At 58.0% G+C, this 11,177-nt stretch overlaps 1 protein-coding gene across 5 annotated transcripts in view; it reads right to left on the bottom strand.

The window, feature by feature from the left end:
* Positions 1–1,390: 1,390 nt before the first annotated feature.
* The window catches only part of AXIN2 (axin 2), a 33,309-nt gene continuing 23,522 nt past the window's right edge, over positions 1,391–11,177 (bottom strand). For 4 of the 5 annotated variants that reach the window (XM_047833599.1, XM_047833598.1, XM_047833600.1 and 1 more), the window contains 7 exons: positions 10,390–10,530; positions 9,626–10,134; positions 9,225–9,416; positions 8,684–8,917; positions 8,096–8,191; positions 6,491–6,658; positions 1,391–2,957 (listed from right to left, as the gene is read on the bottom strand). In XM_047833599.1, coding sequence (XP_047689555.1) covers positions 2,831–2,957; positions 6,491–6,658; positions 8,096–8,191; positions 8,684–8,917; positions 9,225–9,416; positions 9,626–10,134; positions 10,390–10,530 — 1,467 coding nt within the window. In that variant the 3' untranslated portion in view covers positions 1,391–2,830. The remainder of the gene's footprint in view (positions 2,958–6,490; positions 6,659–8,095; positions 8,192–8,683; positions 8,918–9,224; positions 9,417–9,625; positions 10,135–10,389; positions 10,531–11,177) is intronic. The other variant, XM_047833603.1, reaches the window with a different exon arrangement.

The following is an 11,177-nucleotide window of genomic DNA, read 5'->3' as shown; positions in this document are numbered from 1 at the left end:
ACAGGACGTCAGAAGGGAGCTGAGGTTTCCCTGGGACCCTGAGCCTCACTCCGCTGGCACGGCAACCCCGGAAGGCCACCCAGGCCAGGTAAAGAGCAGCTGGCAGCCAACACACAAAAGGCAGAGAAAGAGGACCTCCGAGGGGAGTCGCACATGTGAGTTGACCGCCTGGCCTGCCTGACTTCTCACAGGTGCGGCGGGCCCCCAGACGGGGTTGGCACAGGGACTCGAGCCCGGGTCCGTCTGAGCCCCAGGCCTGTGTTGTAGTGTGTTATGCTTGTGGGATGAATCAAAAGGCCTGAAGATTAAAAGCCGGAAGCTCCTAGCCGCACCACACACAGCAGGTTATGTCTCGTTGTCTTTTTGGATTGCAAAGAACCCCACAATTTGGCAGTGGGTCCGGGACACCGTCCGCTGTGAGCCCCCATTCCAGCCGGGAGGGGAGGGTGCGTCAGGCCGCATCACGAGGACGGAGATCGAGGACTCCTGCGGCCCGGCGTCCCGATTCCCCGGCACCCTGGCCTGGCCCCGCCAGCGGCCGCCCCCGATGCCTCCTCACGCTGCCGCGCTGAGGCTGGCCGGTTCAAGACGGCCGCTAACCCCACGCGGCCAGGACGCCGGCCCTCCCCTCCCCTGTCACGTGTTGCAGCAGGGACGGAAAGCCACCCGGATCTGCTGCAGACCCCATCTCAGGAAAGCTCCGTAGAAGAGAAGTCAAGTCCAGCAGATCCTCTTTTTCTAAAATGGGTCCATTATAGGGATCTTCGAAAGGAGACACGCTCTCCCAGATCGGAATTACAGCCCGGCCTCCGAATGCCCGACACACCGGGAGGTAACCCGAAGTTTGTGGAGTGAACCACCACCGACGGCCGGCTTCCACGGCTGCGCGAAGCACACTATCCAGGGAACCGTGCAGTTTTCCTGCTGAACCACCTTCTTCCCACCACCTTTGCAGCCCGGACGCTTGCTGAAGGTATCGTTTGAGTTGGCACAGCCACGGAGCGGGTGCCTGGTTAGCCCCGAGCTCAAGGGTCATTCGTCCCGCTAGACATTCCAGATCCACGCACCATTTCCTGGAAACGCAAGGGTTCCTGGGAGAAGGCCATCTCAGCTCCCATCTCCGGTCCCCGCCTGGCCGGATCAGAGGAAGAGGCAGCACAGGAAATGGAGAGGTTGTCTAAGGCCTGCTCCGGGACAAGAAAATCCTCAGCCAGTAACCAGGTGATTTTTTGAAGCACTGGTTTTTCAAAACCCCCAGGTGGGGTGAGAAGACGTGGGGGACAGTCAGAGCTGGGCTCAAGCAAGACGGGGCATCAGGGGCAGCTGCTCACACTCGGAAGGGTGCCTCTGCCCTGCTCCCACCCCCGCGGAGGCAAAGACGAGGCCCACGTTTTGAAAAATATAAAATTTTAATAAAGGCTACATCTCTTAATTGCAATAATTATTGTACCAAGTAGATTTCCTTAAATGAACTCTTTATAGTGCATAATTTACAGTATAAGTAGAACAAAATGCCATGGCGAAAGTCGTTGAGTACAAGACTTGTAATAAAAAGGCGTAAAATATATTTATACATAAACCCCTTTCAAAAAACAAGGGAAAGCTTGAGCCCTCAATATAGGGCGACGCACGGAGCAGGACCCCGTGCAGGTACAGGTACTGTACTGATTTGAAGTCAAGCACTAGAGATAGTGGATTAATACTCTCTTGTCATACAATATATACAGACATATAGTACAAGGAACAATGGCAAACAGAATGTACAGATGAACTTCACACAAAAACCCGAACGTCAAAATGAAGGTGTCTGGAGGAAAGGGTGCTGCTAGGTCTTGCCACAACTGTCCGCTTCTTTGCAGGGCAAGGGTGGGGGGGGGGGGTGTCGGGGTGGTTTCCAGAACGGCGGTGGTCCAAAGACTAATTAAAACAAAAAAACCCACAAAACCCACAAAACCTCCCCCCCCCCCAAACTCCAAGGAGTCGTTATCTCAATAAAAGCACAAGTTGAACTCCAAGGTTCTAGCAAGCCTCCGCCATGGGGCGCCGGACCTTGGTGGGGTTAGAAAAGTTACTGAGTAAATCTGGGGTCCCAAAAGGTAGGCTTCCCACCCTGCACGCCACAATGGATCCCCATCCAATGTGATGACACTACATGGCGGTGACGTTGCCATATAAATCAGGGCCTTTACGACAAAATAGAGCAGCACAGAAAGAAAAAAATGCACCAATTTCTGCGTGTGTCAATGGTAGGGCACCATTTGTAAAAGTCTATCTTCGCTTGGAGAAGGGCAGGGCAAAGCATAAGAAATCCTCTTTTAATGAAGAAATCATTCATGCAGTCCTAGCTCAACCCCTAAGTTTGGATAGGGCAATTAAAACTTCCTCTCTCCCCCTTCTGTGTTTAAAGCAGCATATCCATAAACTGGGGACAGGGGGAATCAATTGTTCAATAAATAGCAGTAAGGGTTCCTGTTCAGGTAAGCTATACACAGTTTCTCTTAGTTTATGGATTTCAGATCCCTAGGCAGTCATATATTATGTATGGCAGTCTCTCAAATACAGTCAGTATCTTCAATAGCCAAGAGTGGTCATGTTTTTAATAAATAGTTCAGGCTTTTCTTATCTCAGTACCCAGCTCGTGAATAATGAAAACCAACCTCCCCCTCCCCCCACCCTCCTCCCCAAGTGGCCAGTGGCCAATTCTCCCCTAGACTTCGTCTTCTTCATTGGTTTAGTTTTCCTTCAAAAGGTCTTGTCACGGTCCGTCACGGCCAAGGCCGGGGGCGTGGGTGTCGGCCCCCACAGTCCGCCAGAGCCCGACCCCAAGGGCTCAATCGATCCTCTCCACCTTCCCCAGAATCCTGCCTTCGTACATGGGGAGCACGGCCTCATCGTCCCAGATCTCCTCAAACACGGCTCCGCAGGCAAACTCGTCGCTTGCTTTTTTGAAGTAATACCTTAAAAGGAAAACCCAAAACGCGTCTTGGTAAGACTGCATTTTCTGCTTTGTTTAAAAGAGAGGTTATGTCAACACCGAGACGACAAAGGGGTCCTGAGGGTTCTGCTGCAGCTGGCGTGCATGTAAACCTCGGCCCGCATCCGACTGACGACGGCCACCGGGGCGTCACGGGAGGCCACCCCGGGAGCAGCGGGCCGGGCGGCCAACCGCCTGCGGACAGCTCCGAGGCTGCGGTCTTCGGCCCGGCACGCACACCAGGGCAAGCGCATGTTGCGGGCAGAGCTGTCTGCTTTCTCCCTTTTTACCAAGGGGGGCATGGGGAGGGCAAAACATGCCTGGTGCATCTGCAGCAGCAGCTGAGACGGGCCCCTCAGAGAGGCCCCAGCCCCCCTGGACCTGCAGAAGTCCGGAGAAGGCAGAGACCCCAGCCTCCGCTGCCCACAGGCCCGCTCTCCTGGCCCGACCCCGGCTCGGCCATGGGACAGGCTGCTCTCCTCAGTGGCCCCTGCGGGAGGCTGGCCAGCCCCACCTTGCTTCCCAGGGCTGCAGACTGGCCCCGGCCCCGCTGCTCTCCCCTCTTCGCCCCGTTTCCCTCCCACCCCTCCGGGGTCAAACACTAAAGACCCTTCTATTATGCCCGTTGATTAAAGGTTCCTTTTATCCCACCCCAGACTTCTTTCTTCTAAGGCTGTTTAATTGTCTGGACGCAAATGACCGGCCTCTCTCAGGAGAGCCACATTCAGAAACGAAGGCTTGTCCTCCAGGCGGGCTCACCCCCAAGCCCCTTCCTTCCCCGGTCCCCTTCCAGGGAGACCCCCTTAGGCGGATTAAACTCGCCCCTGCAAGCCGGCACCTCCAGCCAATAAAGGCCACTCACGGAGGGAGGGTCACGATCCTCTGGGGGTTGAGCGGGGGGGGGGGGGGGGGGGGGGGGGGGGGGGGTGCGGCGGCCGGCTCTCTAAAAAATTCAATTGTGTCTCAGGGTTACAGTTGGTTTTTGTTTCTGTCTTTTCATTTAAAAAAAAAAAAAAAAGAATTCCCCTTGGTTAGAGCTAAACTTCTTTCCTCTTTAATGAAGGCAAGCCAAATACTTTCATAGGAGATAAGGCTGAATAAAGTGAACCAGCTGGGTTTAGTCAAGGTTCCTGGTTTTTAGCCCTCGCAGCTGGGCCACAGCACCGGGGTGAACGGCACGGCCCGGACGGGTCAGTGGGGACAGCGCTTCTTATCGAGGGGGTCGGAACACTCGGGGGGCCGGAGAGGAGATGGGGGTGGGGGGGGAGGGGCACCGTGCACAGGAGATGCCGGACAGAGGGGGGGGAGGCCACCTTTCCCACAAGGGTCTCCCGTTCTGACGTCCCCCTCCATCGGGCCCCACGGCCCCCCAGCTCTGACCCCCCCGGGTCTACCGAGTTGGGCCCTCTCTGGGCACCTCTGAGCAAACACACAGTGACCTTTCACAGAAACACAACCTCTTCCAGAGAGGAGAGAGGCCGCGCGGTCCCTCGGCCCCAGCCCCAAGACTTCAAACACACTGCGCCGCCCTCATTTTCTCCAAGAAACGGGCTTTTCCACTGCAACATGCTTTCTGTGGCAAACTTTGCTTTCTTCTGACATCTGGCACCGATAGCGTCTGGCACGTCTGGAGAGACTGTTCTCCTTTTGAACCCCTGCCATGTTGAGATGACTCAATGCGGCCCAGGTCCCCCACTCCCGTGGCCCCATCCCCGCTGGGCTTTTTTATTGGGGGGGAGGGGTGTTGCTGAGGGGGAGCCCCACCCCTGCCGGGCGGGCCAGGCACGACACCCTGTGCCCCCACGAGCCAGGAGAGCAAGTACAGAGAGATAAGGCGGCTGGGAAGGGCCTGGCCACAGACTGATCCAATCAGTAAAGAATTCGAGAGTCAACCATTTGTGCAAGTCTTTGTGCATTAAAGGGGAGGCCGAGGCTTCAAAGCCAGGCTTATTAAGTGTGCCTTAGGAAAAAAAAAGAAAAAAAAAGAAAAAAATCAGAGCCAGATGTGGCCGGAGTGGCTGAGCGCGGACCCTCCCCTGCAGCCTCAGCTCCGCGCTCCGTGGCCCTTTCTCCCCTGAAGGTCACCTGCAGCTCCACTCAAAGTCCAGCCGAGTCAAAGCTGAGATCAAAATGAATCCCTGGAGGGGCACACTTGTGTAATTAGTTTCACCTTGTGTCTGTTCAAGATAAAAAAGAAAGAAGACGACGACGACGACGACGAAGCGGAAGCAGCCAGGCCCGTGCCCCAATCCCTCTGCAACATTTGCAGCATTGTCTCTGCCCCGCCGTAAAACGGAAAGATCTAAGCCCAGCTCCACACCCTGCTTCTCGGTCACTGACAGGGTCCTGGCCTCGGAGCCCTATCCTTTCCCTGCAAAAGGAAATCACTGTGGGCCCCCGCCCCAGTCAGCGCCAAGGCAGAGTGCCTGGGAGAGATACGCAAGGCCCGCTCTGGCAGGGACAAGGTCTCGGGGTCCTGGAGGCGGACTCCGGGAGCCAGCGCCCACCGGCAGGTTGCTAACTGCTATTCGGGTTCTCCGTTCCCATCCTGGGCTGGCGGCGGGAATGGGCGGGCACCTTCCGAGCACGTATCGTGCTCCTCCTGAAGCTGTGTGTGCCCGGGCACCTCACCTGCCTCCCCCTTGCCCTGGCCTGCACATGGCACCCCAGACACAGCTGTAGCAGAACCCACATATTCCCTTGGGATGAAGGCCATGTGAGGAGGGGCGGCTAGTCCTCCGTGCGAACGGGGGTGGAGTCATCACCCACCCCAAGTTAAGGGGAAAGTCACCAAGAAAATGGTCCCTGCTCTTGGATCCTCTCGGGGGCCGTAGGAGGCCAGAGGAGCATCTCCGCTGAGCAGGCAGGGAAAGGAAGCCTGGGTTGGCGGGGTGGGGGGCAGGTTCCCTTGCCAAGGCCCCAGCAGAAAGAGTAGCCAGCCCTGTCCGCCCGGTGCCCACCCATGGGTCCTGCCCCTTCTCTGATGAGCACTCCTGCTTCACATGGCCCGTTCACCACAGGAGGTAGTTCTTCACGCAGAAAGGCTGAGTAAGGAGAATGCTGTCTAGATTCCTAGGCAATGGTCCCTGCCCTTCCCCAAGCCTTCAGCGTGGACAGTCTCTCCTAGACCCAAGCCTCCCTCACTGGTCGGTCCATCTGTCTCTCCCCGACACACACACCCCTCCTCTCCCTTTCAGGTAGGGCGTCCACAAGATGGCCCAAGCCCAGCTCTCCTGGCAAAGCCCCTTTTCTCCTCAGAGTCTCGTTCACCTGGTAGAAAAAGCCCGTCCCGGTCCCCACAGAGCCCTCCCAGAGGCCTCCCTGCTGCTGTGTTATTTCTGTCAGTGGTGAGGGGAGAGAGGAAATGAGAAGGAACCAAGCACCAGGCAGCCCGATGGCCTCCCGAAGCGCCTGCCTCCTGGCCCCTCCCGGGTCCGGCCGGGCCAGGGAAGCGACTCTGGCTCTCGGTTCTGAGCAAACAAACTCTGGAGCGGCAAGAAGCCGCAAGGCCCTTACCTATAATTTCCCTTTTTGCTGAGCTGCTCTTTAAAGTGGCCCAGGGTCAAGCTCTGAGCCTTCAGCATCCTCCTGTATGGAATTTCTTCTCCACAGAAAAAGTATGTGACGACCAGCTCGCTGGCCTGGAGCGCGTGCACCGCCGCCAGCTTCTTCGGCTCTTTGTGACTGAAAAATAGGATGGAACGCAACGAGTTCAGCATCCGAAGGCAGCAAGTGCTCCCCGCACACACACAGGCTCTCAAACAGTCTCCAGAGATAAAGCGGGGCTGTAGCTAGAAGCTCAAAGGGGGCTTGGGTGTGGGGGCCCCTGGATCACAGAGGCAGCCACCTCTGGGAGCACGCAGCCCACCTCCGGGTCACCTGCATGGCGCACACAGGAAGGGACAGTTTCCTTTTGGTTGTAGACACTGCTGCTGTTTCCCTCGCTAGCTCCAAAAGGAGGGGGGGGAACAGAACAGTCTCCTTCAGGATGGCACACGGGGTGCCTGCCAATGAAGACGGGAGGGGAAGCAACCACAGAGCCATGGGAATGCTGTAGAGACAAACCAGAGCATCTCCTGGGATGGCATGGATGCCAGAGCCCCCTGGGAAGGCGAGCCCAGGCATTGTGACCTCCCTCGTTTATTCGGAGTTTGTAGAGTGGCATTAAGAAGAATAAAGAGGGGTGCCTGGGTGGCGCAGTCGGTTAAGTGTCCGACTTCAGCCAGGTCACAATCTCGCGGTCCGTGGGTTCGAGCCCCGCGTCGGGCTCTGGGCTGATGGCTCAGAGCCTGGAGCCTGTTTCCAATTCTACGTCTCCCTCTCTCTCTGCCCCTCCCCCGTTCATGCTCTGTCTCTCTCTGTCCCAAAAATAAATAAACGTTGAAAAAAAATAAATAAATAAGAAGAAAAAAGACAGCTGGTACCCTTCAGGTCGACCAATGAAAACAAAAGGGTCCAGGGCGGTGGCTTATTCAGGACCTCAAACGTTGCTCATCGCTCAAGAGGAACAAGTTAAGCCAAGAAACCTCGAATCACTGAGCCCATTTCACACCCCTGCAGATTTCTTTCTAACTGCACCAGCCTGTAAACGAACCAAGCTTCTCGGTCCACTTTGCAAGAGTGTAAATTGACGACAAGGATCGTGGCCCGACTGGGGAAGGCAACCAACAGAGCAAACAAAGCAAAACAACAAACACTGTCCTCTCTCCATCTCTGCAATGGCGGAGACTCCTCTTCCTGCTCAAAGTTTCCAACTTGCTAACTTCAAGCTGAACGAAGGCAACTTTTCCATCCAGGTCTGGGGACCCCTTTTATCCACCTGCTAACGGCGTCACATCTCAGCTCTTTGATGGCGGCGTGCCCAGGAGCCCTGAGCCACCCACCTCTTCGGGAAACAACACCTGTGTACGAGCCACGGTGCGTTTCCCGGTAAAGGCCGAGTTTCCGAGATCCTGGTTTACGGCCACCTCTGCATCTGCTGGTCCTCGTTGCTAATGTTAAAATCAAGGTGATTTTAACCTACTAGAAAAAATTTCCAAAAAATCCCAACGCCAGAGAGTTGACGCCCTGAAACGTAAACCACGAGGCGGATCCCAGGAAGGTCGGGGTAAAGACACTCACTCTTCTGAAGCCAGGCTTGGGTTAGAGGAGGGCGTGGCTCCCGCCTGACCAACGGCCGAGTGGTTCCTGTCCCTCTGCTGACTGGCCGCACAGCACCTGAGGGCACACAGCCAGAGCGGAGGATTGAGAGAGAAGCCTGCTGTCCCCTGGCAAAGGGGGAGCAGACAGAAAAGGAGTTCCCCGTAGGCCCTAAAGAGACACAGAGCCAACTTCCATCCCAACGGGGCACAGCCACCCTAGGGCTGAGCTCTAAGTTCGCCACCAGTCACGGCTTCTTATGTGTTCATCTAACCGGCTTCACGTGATCAGGGCGGCTGTAGGGAACGGGATTTGTAAGGAATTACTGAAATTCATTCTCCTGCAAGGCCAGACTTGCCTAACAAACAGATCCTTTACCGGCTGGCTCTTCAGAACAAGCAGAACTAAGAGGAACAATTTCTAGCAGGTGGGAAGGGGACTCGTTATATGGCCAGAAGCCTCCCCTCCTCCCTGAGGGGGGACGGAGACCCAGGTAGAGAGGGCAAGAGGCCCTTTTGTGAGAGGCCAGGTCCCAGCCTCTGCCTTCACCTCTGTGCTGCTTGCACTCACCGCTGCTTGGGGGGCTTGGACACCTCGGCCAGCCTGCGGCAGGCTTCCTCTAGCTGCGCCAGCGTGTTGGGTGGGGTCAGGGGAGGCATCGCGGGGTCCTGGGTGAACGGGTGGGCTCGGGGGGCAGCGCGGGGGTGCCCGTTACCGCCCCCCAGCAGGTGGTGCCGGCCGGCTCGCTCGGCGGGGGACGCGCGGGCGCACTCTAAGGGGTAGGCCCTTTTTGTGCTCTGGGCACTGAACAAGGAAGGAGAGAGAAAGCAGAAGGAAAGAAACTGGGTTAGAGAAACTGGAAAATATGACTTCAATAGAAACTTCTCTATTCTGCCTTCAAAGAGAGGAGAGAAAAAAAAACCCCTACCATAACACGCACAGGGGGTGTTGCCAAAACATGGCATTTTTGTGGTCTGCTCAGTCCAACGTTTAATATTAAGGCGGCAGGAGCAAACAGTCATATTTGTTTTCGGCCCACTGCAAAATTAGCCATCCCCACCATACCTCTGTGGTGACTGCCCGTGACCCCCGCCGTGGCCGCGGTGTTTACCTATGGGGCTTGGGCTTGCTCTGCCGCTCACTCTCCAGCATCCACTGCCAGACATCCTGCGACCTGTCTCCTTCCTCCCCGGGCAGCTGCAGGGCCCCGGGTCCGCCTGGGGCGCCTCCTTCCCTGGCTGGCAGGGCCGGGCCCGGCTCCACGCTTTTCCCGGTCCGTCTGGGCGGGGTACCACCTCTGCTGCTGCGGGGAACCAAGAACCACACCCATCCCAGGGGCCCCGTTACACCTCTGGGACCCCTCGAACCGGCGGGTTCAGCGGGTTGGGGGGGGGGGGGCAGGGGGACACCAAAGGCCCCGCCCCCCGCGCCTCCCTCCCGGAAGCCAAGTGCCCGTGACCTCCGACCCCCACCGGGAAGCTCCAGAATCGCCAGTCTGCCCTCCACACTTACCCGAACTGCTCGGCCGGCACGGGCTCCAGAGCCCTGGGGTGGCTCTTGCACTTCGAGTAGCAGTAATACTCGGAGCCCCCCGGACAGAAGCAGCGCACCCTCTGGGCGGCCTCCGCCTCGATCTCCTCCTTGGTCTTGGGGAGGGCGTGGTGGTGGATGTAGTGGTGGTGGACGTGCTTCGTCGTCTGCTTGGTCACGAAGCCCTTGGCTCCCAGGAGGGGGCAACCGGCCTGCGAGGCGGCCACGGGGGGCAACTTGCCCCCGGGCGGGAGGAGGGGGTGGTGCTGCTGGTGGTGGTGGTGGTGGTCGGGGGAACGGGAGCGGGGGCTGTAGCGGCCCACGCCCGGCGACTGGCAGCCGGGGGTCTTGAGGACCCTGGACAGGTGGTCGTCCAGAATGGTCTGCGGGTCCTCCTCGTAGCTGCCGGAGGGCAGGAGGGAGAGGGGGTGCGGGGTGGGGCCCCCCTCCCTGGAGCTCAGCGCTAGCTCAGAGGCCTCCTTCTCTTCATCCTGGAGGAAAAGGCAGCACAGGGGTGGGGCGGGGGGGGGGGGTGGGTTTAAGCGGACAAGCAAGCAGCAGGGAACGGCCAAGTCTCCAGTGGGCCGGGGGGAGGGGCGGGGCCACAGCTGCGCAGGGTCAGGGGGAGGGGCGGGGCCACGGCACAGAGGTGGGGCCGCAGCAAAGGCACCTGCCAGCCAGCCAGCTCCAGGGTAGGCGGTGGGGGTGGAGGTGGGGGTGGGGAGAGGGACAGGGCCCAGCGCTACCTCTCGGATCTGCTGCAGGCGCTCCTCCAGGCTGTGCCGGCTCTCCAGCTCCAGCTTCAGCTTCTCCAGCCTGGAGATGAGCTCGGCCGCAAAGGTGGCGGGCTCCACGGGGGTCATCTCCTTGGGCAGGCGGTGGGTTCTCTACGGGGCGCGGGGAGGGGAGACACGACGCACGTTCAGGAGGGCCGGCACGCGGCGCCCGCCGGAGCTTCCCGGGCGCAGTGGCCACGGCCACGGCCACGGCCGCACGGGCGGGCGGAGAGCGGCAGGCGCGGCGCCCCGGCTGCTCCGGAGCTTTATGCGCCGGCGCCGCGACCTCATGGAGAGCCATGGTCCCCACCAGCGTTTGCCTTGGGCAGGAGCAGTTGGTCGCACTCCGAGAGGCCCCGCTTGTTCTCTCTGTAGTACAACCAGCCCATCAGTAGCTACTCTGAAGTAGAAAATCTTCAAAGACTGTTGTCAAACATCAAAAAAAAAAAAAAAAAAAAAAAAAGGCAGCCCTCTGAGGTGGGGAGGGGAGAGGGACAACTCAAGGAATAAAAAGTAGAGTCTAAACAGAAAGGGAGCTGGAAATTAAAAAAAATAATAATAATAAGATTGGAAGGGAGGTGGGGGTGGGGGAGGGAGAAAAGGGGGAAAAAAAGGGAGTCACACGGCCGGATCAGAAGAAGTGGTAATTTATTTCCTGGCCGCACACTGCGCACCTTTGAGGTGGTGTTGTCTCAACAGTGTCCTAGATCTCCCTGGTTCTCTCCACCCCTCCTCCCCGTCTCTTTGTACAGAAAATG

This window comes from Prionailurus viverrinus, chromosome E1 (genome assembly GCF_022837055.1).
Source record: "Prionailurus viverrinus isolate Anna chromosome E1, UM_Priviv_1.0, whole genome shotgun sequence".
Classification (NCBI taxonomy): Eukaryota; Metazoa; Chordata; class Mammalia; order Carnivora; family Felidae; genus Prionailurus; species Prionailurus viverrinus.
This window is presented reverse-complemented; position numbering and strand designations above follow the sequence as displayed.